The 17,749-nt window shown below is 36.5% G+C and overlaps 3 protein-coding genes across 6 annotated transcripts; all 3 read right to left on the bottom strand.

Annotated features, from left to right (window-relative positions):
- Window positions 1–1,972: 1,972 nt before the first annotated feature.
- On the bottom strand, window positions 1,973–3,494 carry LOC110782088 (sufE-like protein 1, chloroplastic/mitochondrial). The gene has a single exon (XM_021986171.2). The coding sequence runs from the start codon at window positions 3,477–3,479 to the stop codon at window positions 2,166–2,168; it is 1,314 nt and encodes a 437-aa protein (XP_021841863.2). The 5' UTR covers window positions 3,480–3,494; the 3' UTR covers window positions 1,973–2,165.
- Window positions 3,495–5,524: 2,030 nt separating this feature from the next.
- On the bottom strand, window positions 5,525–7,908 carry LOC110782089 (fructose-bisphosphate aldolase 5, cytosolic). Its single transcript, XM_021986172.2, has 3 exons — window positions 7,527–7,908; window positions 6,617–7,299; window positions 5,525–6,054 (listed from the first exon to the last, which is right to left on the bottom strand). Exons 1-3 carry the CDS (start codon window positions 7,552–7,554, stop codon window positions 5,686–5,688), a joined length of 1,080 nt encoding a protein of 359 aa, XP_021841864.1. The 5' UTR covers window positions 7,555–7,908; the 3' UTR covers window positions 5,525–5,685.
- A 191-nt stretch (window positions 7,909–8,099) lies between these two features.
- Window positions 8,100–16,881, bottom strand: LOC110782087 (uridine kinase-like protein 3). 4 transcript variants are annotated; one of them, XM_021986168.2, is made up of 15 exons: window positions 16,686–16,881; window positions 14,857–14,985; window positions 14,417–14,508; window positions 13,389–13,458; window positions 12,721–12,839; window positions 12,405–12,501; window positions 11,912–11,991; window positions 11,561–11,755; window positions 11,390–11,473; window positions 10,876–10,936; window positions 10,122–10,182; window positions 9,666–9,759; window positions 9,463–9,535; window positions 8,768–8,850; window positions 8,100–8,659 (listed from the first exon to the last, which is right to left on the bottom strand). In XM_021986168.2, the coding sequence occupies exons 2-15, from the start codon at window positions 14,981–14,983 to the stop codon at window positions 8,510–8,512; spliced, it is 1,386 nt and encodes a 461-aa protein (XP_021841860.1). In that variant the 5' UTR covers window positions 14,984–14,985; window positions 16,686–16,881; the 3' UTR covers window positions 8,100–8,509. The 4 variants fall into 4 exon arrangements, with proteins under 4 accessions (XP_021841860.1, XP_021841859.1, XP_021841858.1 ...); XM_021986167.2 differs by having other exon boundaries at window positions 14,857–14,991; XM_021986166.2 differs by having other exon boundaries at window positions 14,857–15,017; window positions 16,686–16,880.
- Between the last annotated feature and the right edge of the window lie 868 nt (window positions 16,882–17,749).

The raw sequence follows: 17,749 nt of genomic DNA on the forward strand, positions 1-17,749 counted from the left end.
TTTCTTTTATTAAGTTCTTAGGGGTTTAAAAGCCCATCTACTATACCACCATTACCCCATTGGAGATAGAGCCACATCTTCGTCTAAAGTGGAGAGAATTAGTTGTACAAGGAATGAAACCCGTTAGCTAGGAGCCTAGGATGCTTTAAGATCTCATCCAGTGGTTTTTCAGTTACATTCAAGGCCACAGAGGAAACTGTAATTCGCAAGAGAAAGAAATTCTTGGGAAGTACAAAAAAACTATTTGGTTGATTGTGTGAAGTAGAACTTCAAGCAAAAAGCTGCAATCTTCCGAGGAGACTAGGCAAGCAAACTTCCACATTATGTGAGAATACTGAGAAATATAAATTTGCAAGGAGTCGTACATTTTATGCTTTTGTTAACCAACCAACTTTCCAATAGTCTATTTCCTAGGATGTAATCTTATTATGTCTACAAAATGACAACGTAAGCCGCTCATTAAAAAAAAGATCTTGCAATATAAACTACAAACAATTCTCCTACATTCTCTGTCAATGCAAAATACTATCACCATGCACAACTTAATCAGCTCAACACTCAGCTCAAAACCTTTTAGCCTACTGTGGGAAGACTTCAAAAATGCTAAACCTATTGATTTGCAGGTTCATCAGCAGGCAAAAGTTCAGCAGTTTCATCTCCTAATTATAGTACATCTTCCTCGTACTTGAAATCAACTTGATCCCATCACAAATTAAGAATCAAAAGTACATGTGCCAATAAACAATATTTTCTAGAAAAAAAGCACTTGGTACAAAAATACAAGCTGACTGTAGGATTATTCAAGCAAATTGTAGCTTCAAAGGCCTCTTTTTGACAATCAACACAGACTATTTTTTTCAGCTGTCTCAACTTTCCAAAAGCTAAAAGTCATCATTATACAAGCTGCAAATCTCTTTTTAAGTTATCTTGGACTAACTTTTCCATTCTACAGAAGGTTTACCGACGGTAATTTATATAAGTGCATCTAGAGTGACTACAGATGCTCTCAAACAGGGTTAACTGGGTATGGTTCATCAACAATCAACTCAACATTAAGACTAACATCTAAACAGGCCTTGTTTGATATAAGTATATAAGAACTTCAAGTTCCAGGAAGAAATCAAAGTTACATTGTCTTTTGCCTGCTGACTTTCATAGAACTTACTATTGAACATGGGAAGCAACTTCTAGGAATGGGGTAGAAAAATTACCTTAGTATTCATATCTTACATAACCATACCTTCCAGCAAACACTTGTATATAATTATGCATAAAACATAATTCACGGAAAATGAAACTCGTATTTCCTGATGAAAATCAAGTTCCATGAACAAATTATTTGTGGAAGTTTGGTTTGTTAAAGAAAACACAGGCCATACTTTAGCCGCAGACCTTATATGTTCAGGCTCATTGAGATATGTTTCATATGAGAGAAGAGGACACAGATTCTATGGTCTGATCAGCTCAAAGGAAAGGACCATAAACAGAGTGGGAGAATTTCAATATCGATTGCTAAAAAATTCTATGACGAAAACAGAGGAAATACCGAAGGTTTCATATGTTCCAATTCTGTACAAGTCACTAGCCTAGCTCACATAAGAGATGAAACCAAATAATTAATCATAGTGGTCAAATCCATCGAAATTTGGAGCAGAAGAATCAGGGAGCAGTCCATAAAGCAGTGCAACTAAAGAAGTTGAATCCCACACTATAAGAATTGCATTGACAACAGAAATCCAAGCATCCAGTCTAATCCATACCACAAAAACAGGAAAAACATTCTAACACGATTCATGATAACTAAGTTAACAACAGCATGTCTGAATCAAGTCCACGGTACACATGATACAGATAACCAAGTCACCATACTAGCAGAAGCTACACATTACGCAAGGTGTAAGCACTAATTGAAGCAATCAAGCTGAGAATGAAGAACGAAACACATGAATAAACAATAATCAAATCTCAAGTATCCACCAAAACTTTACTCCTCATTTATTCATTCCATTATAACAAATTATTTTCACATGGTAAAGTAATCGCGATGAATAAGCAGTAAGTACAATGTTTATCTATCCGGTAAAGAAGGAAAAACAATAAGTTCGAGATTGGTAAATGAGAAAAGAGAACCTCTTTATGCAGACTAATAATACTCCCTCTTCTGCCTACTTTCCCCCTCCCAGTTCAGCTGGTGTCTTAGCAATGATTGACAAAGCATGTAAACCTCCTTCCAACTCATCCTGCAACAAACCATAAATCATCCTATGCCTTTTCACCAAGCTCTTTCCTTCAAACTCATTAGAAACAACCTTCAAATTGAAATGTGTTTCTCCATCACTCCCTTTTACTCCAGCATGCCCAGCATGTTGGTAAGATATATCATCAACTTCCAACTCAACAGGCTTCAATTCCCTCTCCAATTTCTCCCTAATTCTCTCTCCTCTCCTCCCCAATCCACCACCACCATTTGAGTTCGAATTCGACTCCTTTGCAACATTCTCACTCTTAGCCACATCAATATGAGAACTTTCCACTCCAGAAAAACCATTTAATTCCAATTTCTCCGGTCCACCGCCACCATCTGAACTTGAATTCGACCCATTTTCAACAGTTTCACCCCTACCCACATCAAGAACAGTATCTTCCACCCCTGAAGGAGCATCAAATTCTACTTTATCAACACCATCCAATTGAGAATCCAACCCAGAAACCCTATCTCCTTGTTTCAAATTCTCAGCCTCTAACCCCAAAAGAAGAGCCTTCCGCTGCATCAACTTCAGCATATTCAAAAACCCATTATTCCTAGAAGGAGTTAAGTTCTGTTGAAGCCCTAAAAGGGTGACAAAATCAGGGGAAACCCTTAAAATTTCAGGAACAGGATGACCAGATAAACCCAAAACAAGCAAAGCAGCAAGTCCTTTAGTCATAACAGAATCAGAATCAGCCTCAAAATAAACAAGTTTAGAATCAGAACCAGAATCAGAGTCTAGGAAAGCTCGAACCCAGACCTGCGAAACGCAGCCCTCAACCTTGTTTTCCTTGGTTTTGAATTTTTGTTGAAGAGGAGGGAGATTGTTAGCATAGAACATCAGCTGCTGGTACTTGGCTCGTGGGTCTTGAGCTGCTTGGAATAGTTTCACGATTTCTTGGAGTTTGGGGGTGAGTTCTTCAACTGCTTCAACAGAGGTTGAAGATGAAGACGAAGATGAACATTGGGGTTTTGTGGGGAGACGTTGGAAAGAGATGGATTTGAAGGAGGAAGGAAGAGAAGAAGATGAATAAGAAATTGAAATTAAGGGTTTTGAAGATGCCGGAAAATGATTGAATTGGGGAAGTTTTGTTGAAATTGCTCGGATTGATGAAGGAATCGACATGGATGACATTGGAGAAGAGAGAGAAAGTTGTGTAGCAGATTGAGAACGAGTTGCTAACACAGACCACAGGGGAAAGAAATACTGATATGAAACGCGTCGTTTCATTGTTGTTTTTATTTTTTGCTAGGGTTAATTCATATTAGGATCGGTGTTAAAAGTTCGATTTTTGGTTTGGACCAATTTTTTTACATCAGTTAAAACATACATTGAAGTAAAAGAGTTCACCAATCACAACACACTAACATTACACAAGCTTCAAAGTTCTTTACGAGCCTTACACAACCAAAGCAATTAAAACGAGGCTTTTAAAATTCAAAATATTACAAATTTGCCTAAATGCAAACCATTAAAAGCCGGAAAGGTAGTGAGTACTTTGTTTGTCCACCTTCTATTGTTGAATCTACCTTGTACACTGCAACATTGGGTTTTTAGCGCGCCAAAACATACCACAAATATATTTTTAGCATTCCTTTTACCATTGCACTTGATGCTTGAGCAATAAACGCTTAGGAGAACCCTTGTTAACCTGTGGAACATGAACGCCAAAGAGAGAAATAGGAGGATAGATCATCCACAAACTGGTTGAACCAACCTTGTACGGTGGGTGGATTACTAACCTACTACGTACACCCCCTTAGAACAGGAGAAATGTAAACTAGTAGACATGCTATGAACCCCCCAACAATTGGAGAGCGGTCTTCCGATCTAAAATTTTGAATGCAAAGAGAATACCTCTCATTGCAAAACCTAAAAGGAGCAACCAACCCTCGTGAATATGAAACCCTCCTTCCACATCCACCCCTCAAACCATATCCCTTCAACCTAAATCCTAACATACCACCACCAAAGACAGTATACACACCAGGAACAAATCACCAATACGCTAGCTGACTCTTTAGTCATTGGAACACCTGACTTTAAACAAGCAGCCCAAACACACCTCACAGTTGAACAGACCCACATAGGTCGTCCAATAACAAACTAAATTTGGGAAACCCACAAGGTACTACAAAGACCAACAATACCAAAAAAAAAAGGGTCTACTAAATACAACGAATAACATTTACACCGGTCACCCACAAACAAAAACCAAACAAGCCTAATTAAGCACTAGGAAATTAATACGGAGTACTAACCAACAACACCAAACACAACAAGGAGAGCAACCGGACTAGCCACACTCAACACCAAAATAGAAAGGCTAGACCCGTTTTAATTTCGGCCAAAATTAAAACCATATAGGAAGCCCTAACTTAATCTTTACTTTTACCGTCAAGATCATTGGTGATTTCCGACACCGCGAGACGGCGGGGACGAGGATAGCTTTGGAATTAATTTTTGGAGCAACTTGATTTCTATGCTTGTTTGAAATAGTTTGGTTTTGGTTAGAGCATATTAGATGCACCCGTACATCTTCTCAAATTTTCTCCTTACATGTGAAGAAAAAATGTGATAGGGACCACCAATTAGCATAAAAACACCATTGTGTGCACGGTGTACCCGGGTACACCTAATAATTTTTTCAGGTTTTGGTCTTTTCATTCTAATCCATATCAAAATCCAAATAAATTGGATTTGATTCTTTTTAGTCCAAATCCAATCCGAATTAAGACTTAGTCCAAACAAAACCGATATTCTAAATTTATGAATAAATTTAGAATATCGGTTTTGTTTGGACTAAGTCTTAATTCGGATTGGATTTGGACTAAAAAGAATCAAATCCAATTTATTTATTGTACTAAGTCTAAATCAAAAGAATCAAAAGAATCTAAATTTTTGAATAAATTTAGAATATCGGTTTTGGAGGGGAGAGAGGAGAGCTGTGGAGAGGATATTTATTGTACTAAGTCCCAATCTAACTCTAATCACACTCCATAGTCGTGCAACATGCAACCCAGGTCTAAGAGTGGGTCTTATATGAAACTGTTTTATGCATAAGACCGATGATGTCATTGTATATAAATATAACTATATAATGACAAAGTGTAACTATTCGATTAAAAAGTATAACTACTTGATTGATTATAATTATTGAACATAATTACTTGGTTGTTTAACTATTTAATTATAAAGTAAAACTATTTGGTAAGAAGTTGGTCACATAAAACCGTCGCACATGTTAGCGAGTTGCGTATGCAACACAAGAGACGTGTAAAACACGAGCAACATTTATACCGTAAATTTCCAAACACTTGATACATACATGGATACATCTATGTACTCGGATTAAGCAACACTGAAACTTATAGTATAGTATACAAAACAAAAAAAAACATGGAAATTTACCAACCAAGTATATATAATAATAATCCTAGTATTTGTAACCCTTTTCATACAAGCTCTCAGAAGCAGCACCATCAGCACCACTTCCACCAGCAACATACTTACCTAGAGTAGCCTCAGAGTTAGCTTTGCACCTTGCCAAGAACACTTCCTGTGCTTTACTCACATTCTCTTTCTTCCCACCCCATATCTGAAGTGTGCTTTTCTGCAATGCTCGCCCGAATGAAAAGGACAATGTCCATGGCTTCAACACGTCCAACTTGTTCATCGCGTTCAGGTTCAATGTTGCCTCTTCTTCACTCTGTCCCCCTGATAGAAACACGATTCCCGGGACTGCCGGTGGGACCGTACGCCGGAGTGCTGTCACAGTGTGCTCTGCTATCACCTCTGCAGCAACCTAACCATGTAACAGTCAAACAGAAGCATAGCATATTAGCATCAGTCTTGTTTGGCTACCATTGTTATGGTTAGTTTAAGGATTTTTTTCATATTTACCACCTTATAAAATGTAATTTCATATTTACCACCTTAATTTTATGAAAAGTTGCGTATTCACCATTTTTAATGGATTTCACCTGATTTTTCATCCATGTGAGCTCCGGTTAACTGACTTCTTTAATTTCCCTCCTCTTTCATTAGGTTTTCAATTAAAGAAGTTAGTAAAATAGGGTTTACAACTTTACATGGACCAAAAATTGGATGAAAACCGTTAAAAGGTGGTGAATATAAAACATTTGATAAAATTAAGGTGGTAAATATGAAATTACATTTTATAAGGTGGTACAATACAAAAACCTGAAACTTAAAAGGTGGTAAATATCAAAATATCCCTAGTTTAATTACTTTACTTCAATACGTAATTAGTTGGTAATTACCAAAGTACTGAATTAATAGGCAAAACTTAGGTAAAGTAACCAAAACTGTAAAAAGTAATTAAGGAGCAAAGGAAGTTGGTTCACCTTGGGGCTATCAGAACCCGGGGTAACCATGTTAGGCTTGAGAAGGGTGCCTTCGAGGAGAACATGTTGATCATTCAAAGCCTTATAGACCGCAGCAAGCACAGTCTCGGTCACAGCTGCGCACTTCTTTATATCGTGGTTCCCATCGGTCAGTATCTCTGGCTCAACAATAGGAACAAGCCCGTTTTCCTGGCATATGATAGCATAACGGGCCAACCCTTGGGCATTCTGCTGAATTGAAAGTTCAGAGGGCTCAGTAGGCCCGATCTTGAGCACGGCCCGCCACTTGGCAAACCTTGCCCCGGCCTTATAGTACTCCTGGCAACGGGCCCCAAGATTGTCGAACCCCTGAGTTGTCGTCTCACCATTGGTTCCAGCCAAATCTACAACACCCTTGTCAACCTTAATACCAGGAACAACACCATTTTCCTGGAGGAGTTCAGCAAAAAGCTTCCCTTCAGAGGTTTTCTGGTATAAAGTCTCTTCAAAGAGAATGACACCAGAAAGGAGAGTAAGGACACCAGGAGAAGTGAATAGGAGCTCTCTTAGGGTTTGGCGGTTTGACTCAATGTTCTCGACGTTGATGCTAGCAAACCGTTTACCAATAGTCCCTGTGCTCTCATCTGCTGCTAGGATTCCCTTTCCAGGGGTGGCAATGTACTTGGCAGTCTTGATCAGCTCATCTAGAAAACATCAAAAAGTAGTTTTAGGTATTTTGTTGTCAGTTTTCAAAATCAATATGATTACTATGAGTGTGAATATCTTTTAGTTCATGATTCAATCTAATTCACATGACTTTTAAAACCAAAAAACTGGAAACTGAAAGTGATATTGAACGAGCCCTTAACAATACGTTGCAGATTATTATAAAGTATGATATGAAATGCATGTACCAGAGAGAAGAAAGTACCTGCATACTTTCCAACGAAAGCTGACATGGTTCAAAAGCTGAAGGATTGGAGTGAATATATAAACTGCAACAGAACAAAATGCAAGAACAGATTTTACCAATATATGACTCTTTATAGAGATCAGCTTACAGCTTAAGAGAATATACCAATGGGATTTCTTTCCTCATGCCACGACTTGACACGTGTCGGATGTTTAGCCAATGTAAATCTATCATACATGGATAAAGGAATGGGTGATAGTTTCCTCTGCCAAGTGGACCTGCTTTGTGCTCTTCTTATGAGTGGAAAGGCTTCTACTTCTTATCCTCATTCATATTCTTTGAGGTTGAGCAAGTAACTTCCACAAAGGATGGAGCTAGGCATAAAGCCAAAGTTTGGAATCTTCTGCTAAAACAAAATTTTCAGCAGCTACTGATATCCATCACAGGTTTACACAGCCCACATTCTCGAAAATATCAGGACCGGAAAATATCAAACCTTGTTTCAGGATTAAAAGATAAAGGGCGGGGGGTGGGGGGTGGAGGGCGAGGATTACATCAACAAACCAATAAGCATTGGCAAAATTTAAGGCATTCAGCAAAAAAAAATGGATAGATCAGCAAACAGAAAACTGGATATGACACTGATAAAAGAACTATCTGACATTCAGTGACAAACACCTCAAAGAGTGTCAAAATGAGTTTCTAATAAAATCAAAAAATGTACAACATGATATATGTCGGAACTTTGGCGCTCATATACCACCAATTGTTATCTTCTAGGGCCTCATTTGCTCCCTGCAGTTACATATCTTGCCACAACATGGTGCTGGGTGCATTGCTTTGTAACAAAATTGGAAAGGTGTATATGTAAAAAAGGTTTTGAAGTATATTGGAGGCAGTACATTGACTAGGCTGAACCTCCCACTCCCCAAAAGGAATCAACTGGCTAACAGGCACTCTTGATCATCATTTGCAACAGTGAAAAATGCTTGCCTCCTCATTCATTCATCATCTGTCCCAAAATACCTGTCTCCAAACTCGCCCATGCCGGGAATGACACGGAAATCTTTATTTAAGCCCGTTTCAATTTCAGAGGTCACAATCTTTATTCTCGGGAAGCTTTTACAGACCATATGCACTCCTTGGGGTGCCTGGTGAAAAAAAAATGTTCAGATCACAGAAAATCCAGGCAGACCACGCTTCTAAAAAAAGAGCTCTGAATGAGAATTGGAAGAACAAGCAAATATAACATTACTCACAGATATGAGATTAAGAAATATGATGTTCCCTTCTGGCACACCCTTCTTTATGAGTAAAGATATGGCTTGAACAGCAGAATTTCCTAAGAAAACACCAAAGATCAGCATCCAAAAACAGGCCTATCCAGTACATTTTGACAGGATAAAGATAAGAATACATTTCAAAAGCAATGACAAAATGAATCATAATTTTTGGTCCACCTTCTAAATAACAACCTTCACCTCATAGGAGTTCAAGGGGTTTTAATTTGAAGCCATTCGTAGGCTTTAAGACCTGTTATATACCATGACACCAACTATCTGGAGTCTTAACTTTCTTAACAAATCTTTCAAAACAGACAAAAAAAGAACTAAAATAGTACCTATGCTCTATTAGAGTCTGAAGAGTATTCCTCTGAGGCTCAACCTCGAATACCAGAAGGACAAATGTGTTCTTAGCATGTTACCAGTCGTGTTTGCTTTTTCTTAAAGTAGGATTCACTAGGACAGGACTTTTACGAAATAGTATCATGGAGGATGTGGCGATTGGCAAGGACAATCCATGAATTATACTATATAAAAAAAAAGAAAAATAAACGTAACAAGTAATTCTGATAATTTAATAAAAGTGTCCAGACATTTATTTTAGCATAAAGCAAGGGGGGAAAGCCTCATAGACTAGCGCTTTGCAGTTAGCATCATAAGAAGAAGAAAACCTGTTCCTAGGATTGGATCCAAGAGCAACACATGTCGATCTGAAATGTCTTGTGGTAATTTTTCATATATGAGCTGCAAAAACAACAATGTGACTGAGAGATGAGCAGAAGGATTGAGCGCACCAAATTAATTATACGAACTATTAAAAAAAAAGGTATCAACACAAGAAGATGAAACAAAGGTATAAGCTTGAGATTCATACCTGCTGCCCATTGTCACCTTCTCTATGTATAAGAATTTTGCCAATTTTAATTCCCTTGCAGCATGCCCGTAGAGCATTCTCCATGCTTTCACCACTGGCAAAGTTCACAGAATGATATGAGATGCAAACATTGTTATTCAAGCAGATGGATGATGAGTATGTCTGTATCTATGCTACAGCCATAAAGAATGAGTGATCAAATACTTCTACTATGAAAGATCATCAACCAAATTTCACAAATCCGAAAGCAGAAAATGTTATTTACTTTGAAATTTCAGTACAAGGCTTGTATTTAAGATCCCATTATTCATAGAAACCAAAACATTACGACCGTTATTTGCTGATAGGCAAGCAGGATATACAATTTTCTTATTTAGCTAATTTTTCACCTTGTGAAAAACTAAAGTCCAATAAAGGTCTGAAATAACTGAAAAGTATCCATAAGTTTTGACAAACCTTCTAATAATGGACACTCCACATAATCTCTTGCAGAAATCTACACCAGTATATACGGAGCCTGCAAGGAAAAACAATGAACAGAATGAAGTAAAACAGTGGCAATCGTACAGAACTCGCAGCCTCGCGATAATAAACTGCCGGAAACTAAGGATAAGATATTGAACTTTTAGTCCTTAAAGTAGCATAGTTCCAAAGACAAAGCAAAGGAACATATTCCTGCTCAACAACACATAAATCTAGAAAATACTATGTTGCACATAGACTCTCTTCTGTTCACCAGGCTCTTAGCTTAAACTTTCTTAAGTATGCCATATTGTTGTGCACTTCAGTAGTACACAAGCAAAAACTTAAACACAAGGATTTAGACCTGGTGTTTAACATTGCAGAAATTATATGGATCGTTTGGAAAGGTATGCACTATGTCAACCAACCAGGAACATGAGTTGTGCCAGTCCTGTCAGATAAACCTAGAGTTTTTATATGGTTTACTTCTACTGAATGATCTTTAGCTTCCTCATTTCCAACAGTTTCTCCAAGTATCAATTTAACACAAACAAGTAATCGATGTACAAGAATTGTGGATGCAGTGATTGAAACAAAAAAACAGTCATACATTTTTAAAGCAAGGTATATAAGACTTATTTTTCGAAACTGCATACAGACATACAGTAACTTTTTGAACCTGAAACTGAACGTGATCTAGTGGTAAAAGCTATGTCATATGACTCATATTCACTGGAGAGGAGCTTACCAGTAGGAGTGATAACCTGCTTCTCTGTGAATGGGAGATGTCCTAGTCCATGCTCAACAACCTATACAAAACACAAATTTAGAGCAAACCAAACTAAATTACTGTATGCAATGGGAAAGGAAATTGTCAACGTTGGTCAGGATATATGATTTCCAATGTGTCCAAGCAACAAATAAGATGAATGCTCAAAGCAACAAAAGATAACTGAGGGACCATGGTGTGTTTCACAAGACTAAATCAAGAGCCTGTATTCTCAGCCTTCGCATCTTTTAGTTTTATTCAACTTATACTCTTGTACAAAATATAGTCATCAAAGTTCTTTTCCATCCTTTTTCTCATTTATTCTATAAAATGCTCAAACCTGATCAGTCGCTATCATCCAATATGCAGGAAACAGTATTTCAGAAAGCAGCTCAAGAAGTCAAGATACTCGTGTCGACTTTGAAAGTATGTCAATATATCTCCTTTCAAGAATTATGATAATCAAAGTAATAGGTGAAGAAGCAATAATTACCAAGCGGATCAGCCGATCAGCATAGAAAACAAAATCATGTTTTGTAGTTTGAGCATCACGGATAAGCGTATGCATACCACGTATCTACAAAAGGTGGGTAAATGTGAGTTAACTTTCTCTAAAATACAAAAATGTATCCAAATCATTGCTAATTAAAATGATATGTATTACCTGGAATGTTGTCTGGATAACATAAAGATTAGGATATATTTTGCAGAGATCGTGTTGACCAAGTTTTGTACGAATATGTTGGACAATAAGGTCAACAGCAACATGATTATCACCTCCACGAGGAATTATAATATCTGCATACTTCTTTGTTGGAAGTATGAAATCATCAAAAGCAGGTTTCACAAATTTTGAGTACTGCAGCATTGTTCAGAAGGAAGCTGGTTAATATGATACATGACTACTTGAAAAGCGCGCAGCAAAGTTAAACTCAAAAAATAAGCCTTGCATTTCCATTGCAGAATATCCACATAAATTAATAGGTGATACTCACATAAATGGTCAATGACTAACCTGATCTAGTACTGTACCAATATCTCTACCCTTCTCACCCGTATCACGCCTTATTCTTCTTGCCAATCGTACATCAGCATCTGCACTGAAAACCAGCATCATGTGAAGAACACATGGGGAAATGTCCAAATCCTGCTATGAGTAGGAAGGAAGCAGCTGGTTTACAAGCACACAAATAGATTGCATTTGACATTTAACCAAAATGTCAAATGACTGAAGTTCCAACAATGCTAGTTCAGAATCCTATCAGGGATAAACAAACATACAACAGAGTATAGATCAACAATGTGTAGAACAGAGAATATCATGTTAAACAATGCTGTTCACTGATCTTGGAAGCAGATTAGTGTTTTATTTTGTCCAAAGAATCTACAAGATTTGTACTTCAATTAACAGGGGATTTCACTGATGACGTGAAACAGTTGAACCTCTAAAGGGAGACAAGAAAAAAAAAAGGCAAGAGATGTGGCAAGTAAAATGAAAGAAGATGGACCTGTATCAACAAATATTTTCATATTCATGAGCACACGAACACGAGGATCATGGAAGATAAGTATTCCTTCCAATATAATTACATCTGATGGGTTGACCTGCCAAGATTACATATCAACTGTTATGCAGTGAAAACAAGAAGAAAAGAAGTGAAGAACATAAGCTGTAGCTGCCTGCTAATAGTTTGTTGGGGAACCCTACCAATACGATACTCTTAAGTAAATAGGATAATCGACAATAAACCCTAAACCCTAAAACCCTAGACCCTAAATTAAACTGAAACTCAAGGCAATAGATCAACTGTGAAGATATCTTACCCTACGGGCTGGAAATACATTGTTTTTGTAACTCTTGAAATCGTAATTTGGAATATCCACTGCTTTTCCACGCCTTAAATTATCCATGGTAGAAAGCAACTCTTCAGTATCAAATGCATCTGTCGGAAAAAAAAACATTCATTAGAAAGAAAAGACACATCATTAGCCTCCATACGGACAGGATTTACATCCACCAGACAGCATACAAATTACAAAATATTAAAGAATTAGGAGCCGCGAGATTCCAAGATAGGGTTTTACTGGCTACTTCAAATAGGAGAAGCAATGGTGACTTGCAGTAGGACAAAAGAATAATATTTTTTTAGGATTTATGATGAATCATTGTACATGCAAAATTGCAAACCAATTACCAGATGTTCATCAGTGTCTTTGTCTGGTAAAGGAATAGCTCACCAGCTAATATGACAAGTAATGAGGATTTTGACTAGTAGGAGCAAAATTTTGAGAATAGGAGCATTAGAATGAGAGGGAGAACTAAGAAAGTAATGGCAATAATTCATATATTTTTCACTGCCCCCCAAGTGTTCACATTCACGGTATTAAGTTATACAAATGTGCAGACAATCAAGTATCAAATACGGAGAAGACCACTTTTAGACCTTTGTAGGACAAGATGGTTATCCTTAAAGTAATCTACATAAACTCACCAGGATGGTCAAAATTGCACTCATTAACTCGTCCAAGCTCCTCCTCCGTCAGATTATGATAAAATGAATCCTGTCAATCAATTAATGACAACAATTAATTGGTAAGGAAATGATGACAAAAGGTTGAAATCAAGCATTAAAAGCATATAAGGATGATAGCAAAACCCAATCTGAGTGAAAACTCCCAGGCAGGAGCTCTGGTGCATACGCTGACACAAAAATCTAACATGTATATCAGGCTACCAACAACGTAACCAATCGACCCCTCAGGTTCAGGGCTAGACTTTTTTAAGGAACTTTTTTCATTGGTAAAGAATTAACACAACCTTTTAACAGCAAGTGTAAATCATGACAAACCCCACTCACGGCGTAAAAAATTAAGTATTTCAACATAAATCTAGCAGAGACTTCTAGACACCTCACACTCAAATCAGATTCATATCCCAAGTTATATCGAAGAAATAAGGATATATGACGGCATGACGCCTCCTTTGACAAGGGTAAGCTTTGGAAGAATAATTCATTGACACAATAAATACTACACCGTCTGTTTCTTGTTTGGAATCTTTATAGATTCTATGCAAATGGAATGTTATACTCTTTTGAAAAATATATCAGAAAAGACATACGGATTAGGGATCCCGTTTGATTCGTCTCGATTTGTAGTTTCAAAATATCAAAGAAATTTAGTTTATATTTATATTTTTAAATGTGTGAGCTAAAAACCGTGCAAGAAGCAAACAGGAATAACTTAAAAAAGGCGAAAGGGCGTATAATAAAAGAGAGAGAAGTAGCAAATTTTAGAAGATTAGTGAAGATGCCATGTTATGGGGAAACTAGGTTAGAAAAGAAAATTCCATCCAGATTATCCACTAAAATCCAAGAGGACCCTACATACCCCCCCCCCCCCCCACCTTTAACACACACACACACAGAAGAAAAGGAGAGCGAGTGAACCTTGATCATAAAATTTACATTTTGGTTCACCTACATCGTGAATTTTTGTTACTAATTGACAAGATTTCTACCTGATTAACAACAACCACACGCTGATCATGAAGCTGCTGAATAATCATATCACAGACGGTGGTCTTTCCTGATGCTGCACCTCCTGCAACTCCTGCTCAGTGAAATGTCTGATTAACCAGCAAAATCAACCGAAAGGAATCATGTGAAGAGAATAGCGAAATAAAGCAAGTGATCAAGCATGAAAATCCAAGCATTCAATGCTTCACCTATCTCCAGAAGAAATAGAAACAAATAAACAAGCTGAAGAGTATGAACTATGGAGTAAACGAAAGAAAATCCAAGGCAGTAAGGACCACAAAATGAGCAAAGCCTGAGAAAAATTCAGTGAAGAGGTGGATAATGTCTAGGCCAGCTCCACTTAATTAATGCAAGAATTTCCTTGGACTCCATGGAAAAGATACACGCCAAAAGTCTTAATAAATGGCACGTATGTACTTACCAATGACAAAAGGTTCATTGTAAACATTTTCAGTAGATGTAGTTGGTTGCTCAATAACAGCCTTCCTGGATTCTATGCCATCCACGTGAAATCCAGAAAAATGGACTCCTGATGCAGCCTCTATCATATCTGCGACTGATTGGGAACCCATTTCAGCAAAGCTGCCCATGCAAGGCATGAGGACATGTAAGGACAAGGTGATAAAATAACATAACAATACTGCGAGTAGTTACTGTTTTCCTCCCAGCAAGAAGTAAGGACCATAGAAAAGCTCAGAAGTATCTACACATATGCAGGCTTTTGTAACAGTAGTGATTTTACATAGCATCAAAAAATAATTAGCAATTATCATTAGTTTTAGCTCCCAAGAACATGGCAAGACGCACGGACACATGTATCCTTTGTGAGTCAATACAACCATCTAAACCAGCAATGGAGGATCAATCAGAAAAACATTTCAAGAAATTGCTTTCTGCATTAACCATCCTAAAAACTCAGGTTGAAAGAAGATAAAGACAAGCCTTTTCCTATAGTTTAACATCTTTTATGAACTAACCACTTCTATAGTATTTCAGGTCTTTAACTGATATACATCTTAGGCTCTTAGCTACCCAAAGAAACTTCTTTAACAAATCTCAAATCTGTCAAACTCTAGTAGGAATGGCAATTCCTCAGATAGGCCGGTCTAATGTTAACAGTTGGAAAGCAGGAATTCAACTTAGGAATACTAACAACCTTTTTGGAAGATGGAAGTGGAAAGATTTGAAACGAAATTCTTATGCTGTGGTAAATGGTAATGCTAGTTCACCACAATGTATCTTTTCTCCTTCATAAAATTGCATTACCACTCAATATCGCCCCCGCGAGTGGTAATGGATGGTAATGAAAAATTATGAAGAAAAATACATGTTTCAGGACGGGGTTGCATTACCATGGACATTAGCATAATAGTATTTTTCTTTGCGAACTTAATTTAAATTCATTCTCATTACCGCCATTTATAACCATTTACCACACGGGTTGTATGTAACCTACTCTTACCAGTAAACCAATACCTTAATACTCCGTAGTTATTTCTTTTTCAACATCAGGCATCTCTATATAGACTCCAACTGAAGAATTATCCGCATTACAAACACAGAATCAAACCGTCCGTGTATGACATAACTAGATAATTATGTCCCATGACACAAAATAACTTTAACTATTAGAATGTCAATGTCTCAGTAAATTTGAAATAAAAATCAACTAATGTATTGCCTCCAAGTCAAATATTTAAAAAAGAAGATGCTTTGCTCAGGAATAAGTTCCATGTTCCTTAGATTTGGTCTTCCACCAACTTATTTTAATCAAAATTAAGCAATATCTCAATGTCATTAAATTCTTAAACTTGAAGCCTTCAAAATAATAATTACATCAATATCAATAAAATCAAAGATGATCCCTTCACTCTGGATTCTGGAACCTTACTACTGAAGCCCCATTTAAATCAAAACATTAAATCTAAATCACCTACATTGATCTGGTATGGTACAAGCTGCTCACCCATCAATCCCCAAAAATCCAATCATTTTTGAAAAAAATTAAACATTTCCCCACAAAATTAAAACTAATTTAACAGCACATACACACAGATCAAATCTGAAACCTGAACATAAAATTATCTAAGCAATCCCATTTCTATAGGGGGGGTAACTTATATTCAAGAAATAAAAATGCTGATTAAAGTCACAAAGAATAAAATTAAATTGATATTAAAACTAAAAGCAAGAAATTAAAGGGAGGTAATAATATTAAAAAAATTGTGAGATAATTAGAAATGAATATACCTTTGATTCGATCTGCTACTTATGCAGGTATTTGAAGAAATTAATGGAATGAAGAAAAGGGGGAAAAGGAAAGAGGAGTATTAAAAATCCCAGAATTACGATTTCAAGAGAGAAGATTGATATTTATAGTGGGCGCAACAGATGAGAGAGGGAGAGAGAAGGAGCAAATACTTGTTTGCAGGGATGTCTACCTATTAATTTATTGATTGGGCTTTTCTTTCCCTTTTTTTACCACCGACGTCTATATTAATTGGTAGATCCTTTTGGGAGAAAACAAAAACTATGGTTAACTAGTTTTGTATCTCGTGCGATGATAATGTACGGATTTTTTTTATGTGATTTATGATTTAATGTAATGATTTTGATTTGATTGTTAGAGTGTGCGGTAGGAGGTAATTAATTTATAATACATGGTATTATGTTAATCACGTATTAGTATGTAAATAATCACTAAGAAAAATGTCGGTTTTGAAACTAAGATAATATTGGCATTGTGGTTGCTCACTTTGTCTCTTAACCAATAGGTTGGAGGTTTAAATCCAAACATTTGTGAATGGAAAAAAAAAAAATTGGCCAACCATTTACCCTTAATTGGGGCATGTTAGATAAGATGGTTAGTTACTTAATCACTGTTGTCGGCGGTGAACACCTTGTCATACACCTAAAAAAGAAAAGTGTCCAATTTGAAAATAGGTTGAATGAGTCAAATTAGTTGTTGGGATAAAACTGTTAATAATGTCAGCATCAAAAGTGTGTTATATTCACCAAAAAAATCTTTTCTAAATTTATTAAAACTTATTCTTTTTGTTGTAAATTGAATTATTTTTTCCTAAATTTATCAGAACTTAATTTTCCTAAATGCAAATAAAATGTACAAAGCGTGAAAATAATCATTTCGTCAATTCTAGAGTAAAGATTAACAATCTTCTAAGTGTATATATCAATATGGGTTTTATATAATATTTGGGTGCACAATACTTACTGTAAATCTTGTTTTTAAACGAAAATATAGTTCTTCAATTTATACATATAGTTCAATCTCATACATGCAATATACATTAAAA

This window comes from Spinacia oleracea, chromosome 2 (genome assembly GCF_020520425.1).
Source record: "Spinacia oleracea cultivar Varoflay chromosome 2, BTI_SOV_V1, whole genome shotgun sequence".
Lineage (NCBI taxonomy): Eukaryota > Viridiplantae > Streptophyta > Magnoliopsida > Caryophyllales > Amaranthaceae > Spinacia > Spinacia oleracea.

What these genes read in the sequence shown, in the direction of transcription:
- LOC110782088 (XM_021986171.2), bottom strand. Translation starts at nt 3,479, where the DNA reads ATGAAACGACGCGTTTCATATCAGTATTTCTTTCCCCTGTGGTCTGTG.
- LOC110782089 (XM_021986172.2), bottom strand. Translation starts at nt 7,554, where the DNA reads ATGTCAGCTTTCGTTGGAAAGTATGCAG. An exon ending in TTTCGTTGGAAAGTATGCAG is followed by an intron (nt 7,300 to 7,526) that starts GTACTTTCTTCT and finishes GATGTTTTCTAG; the next exon opens with ATGAGCTGATCAAGACTGCC. An exon ending in CGGGTTCTGATAGCCCCAAG is followed by an intron (nt 6,055 to 6,616) that starts GTGAACCAACTT and finishes TTACATGGTTAG; the next exon opens with GTTGCTGCAGAGGTGATAGC.
- LOC110782087 (XM_021986166.2), bottom strand. Translation starts at nt 15,007, where the DNA reads ATGGGTTCCCAATCAGTCGCAGATATGATAGAGGCTGCATCAGGAGTC. An exon ending in GGAGTGTCCATTATTAGAAG is followed by an intron (nt 9,760 to 10,121) that starts GTTTGTCAAAAC and finishes GAACTTTGCCAG; the next exon opens with TGGTGAAAGCATGGAGAATG. An exon ending in AAGGTGACAATGGGCAGCAG is followed by an intron (nt 9,536 to 9,665) that starts GTATGAATCTCA and finishes TTGTTTTTGCAG; the next exon opens with CTCATATATGAAAAATTACC.